The sequence below is a fragment of the Egretta garzetta genome, unplaced genomic scaffold (genome assembly GCF_000687185.1).
Source record: "Egretta garzetta isolate BGI_Z169 unplaced genomic scaffold, ASM68718v1 scaffold34, whole genome shotgun sequence".
Lineage (NCBI taxonomy): Eukaryota > Metazoa > Chordata > Aves > Pelecaniformes > Ardeidae > Egretta > Egretta garzetta.
Window position 1 is genome coordinate 363,934 of NW_009259586.1, and position 793 is coordinate 364,726.

At 62.4% G+C, this 793-nt stretch overlaps 1 protein-coding gene across 1 annotated transcript in view; it reads right to left on the reverse strand.

Annotated features, from left to right (window-relative positions):
• Positions 1–580: 580 nt before the first annotated feature.
• The window catches only part of ARHGAP44 (Rho GTPase activating protein 44), a 20,985-nt gene continuing 20,772 nt past the window's right edge, over positions 581–793 (reverse strand). Inside the window, exon 21 of the mRNA XM_035893359.1 lies at positions 581–732. Within this exon, the coding sequence (XP_035749252.1) occupies positions 581–732 (152 nt within the window). The remainder of the gene's footprint in view (positions 733–793) is intronic.

A 793-nucleotide genomic window follows, 5' to 3' on the forward strand; every position in this document is an offset into this window, starting at 1 on the left:
ATATATATATACAAATATATAATATATATATATCTCTGCCGATATATATATATCTCCTCTCTCTCTGGAAAGCATAAAAGGTTAATTTGTCTTCGCATGCACGACCAAAGCCACCAACCCATGGGGACAGCGGGTGGCGAGGGACGCATGCCCCTGCCCGCTGGCACCCCGAGAGCCCGGGGGGGCCGCATCCTGCGTCCCCAGGTTATTGCTGGTCAGGTCCCATCCTGCTCGGGTGAACAAGCGGAGGGGGAAGAAGCTGAAGAAATGAAATCCTGCAGCAAAAGCGCCGGCGAGCTCGTTGTCACCTGGCCGGTACCCGGTGGCGACCGCCGCCGGGGCATGGGGGAGATGGTGGCGTTGCCCCAGGACCACGGGTGCTGCGTGGGGGAGGGAGGGCGCAGGCACCCGGTCAAAAGGCAAAGTCTGGATAAGGCGAAAAAAACCAAAATCAAGAACAGCGACCCCTCCCAAACCAGGCGCTTTGCCACCCAAAACCAGCGTGCCAGCGGCCCTCAGTGCCGGTGGGCGGTGCTGGCCCCTGGGTGCCGCAAGGATGAGCTTGGGGACAGGGACACTGTCATAGCGCTGTGCTCTCCGACTCCTCCTCCTCCTCCTCCTGCCGGGTGGCCGGGCCCAGCCCCGAGAGTCTCTGCGGTGCCTCCAGCGGGTCCCGGCACAGGGCAGCATCCGGGGGGACGTGGAGGGAAGGGACCTCAAAACGGAGCAGACCTGCGGGAGGGCAGAGTCAGGGGGACACCGCGGCGGCGGGACACCCCCGCCGTGCCACAAA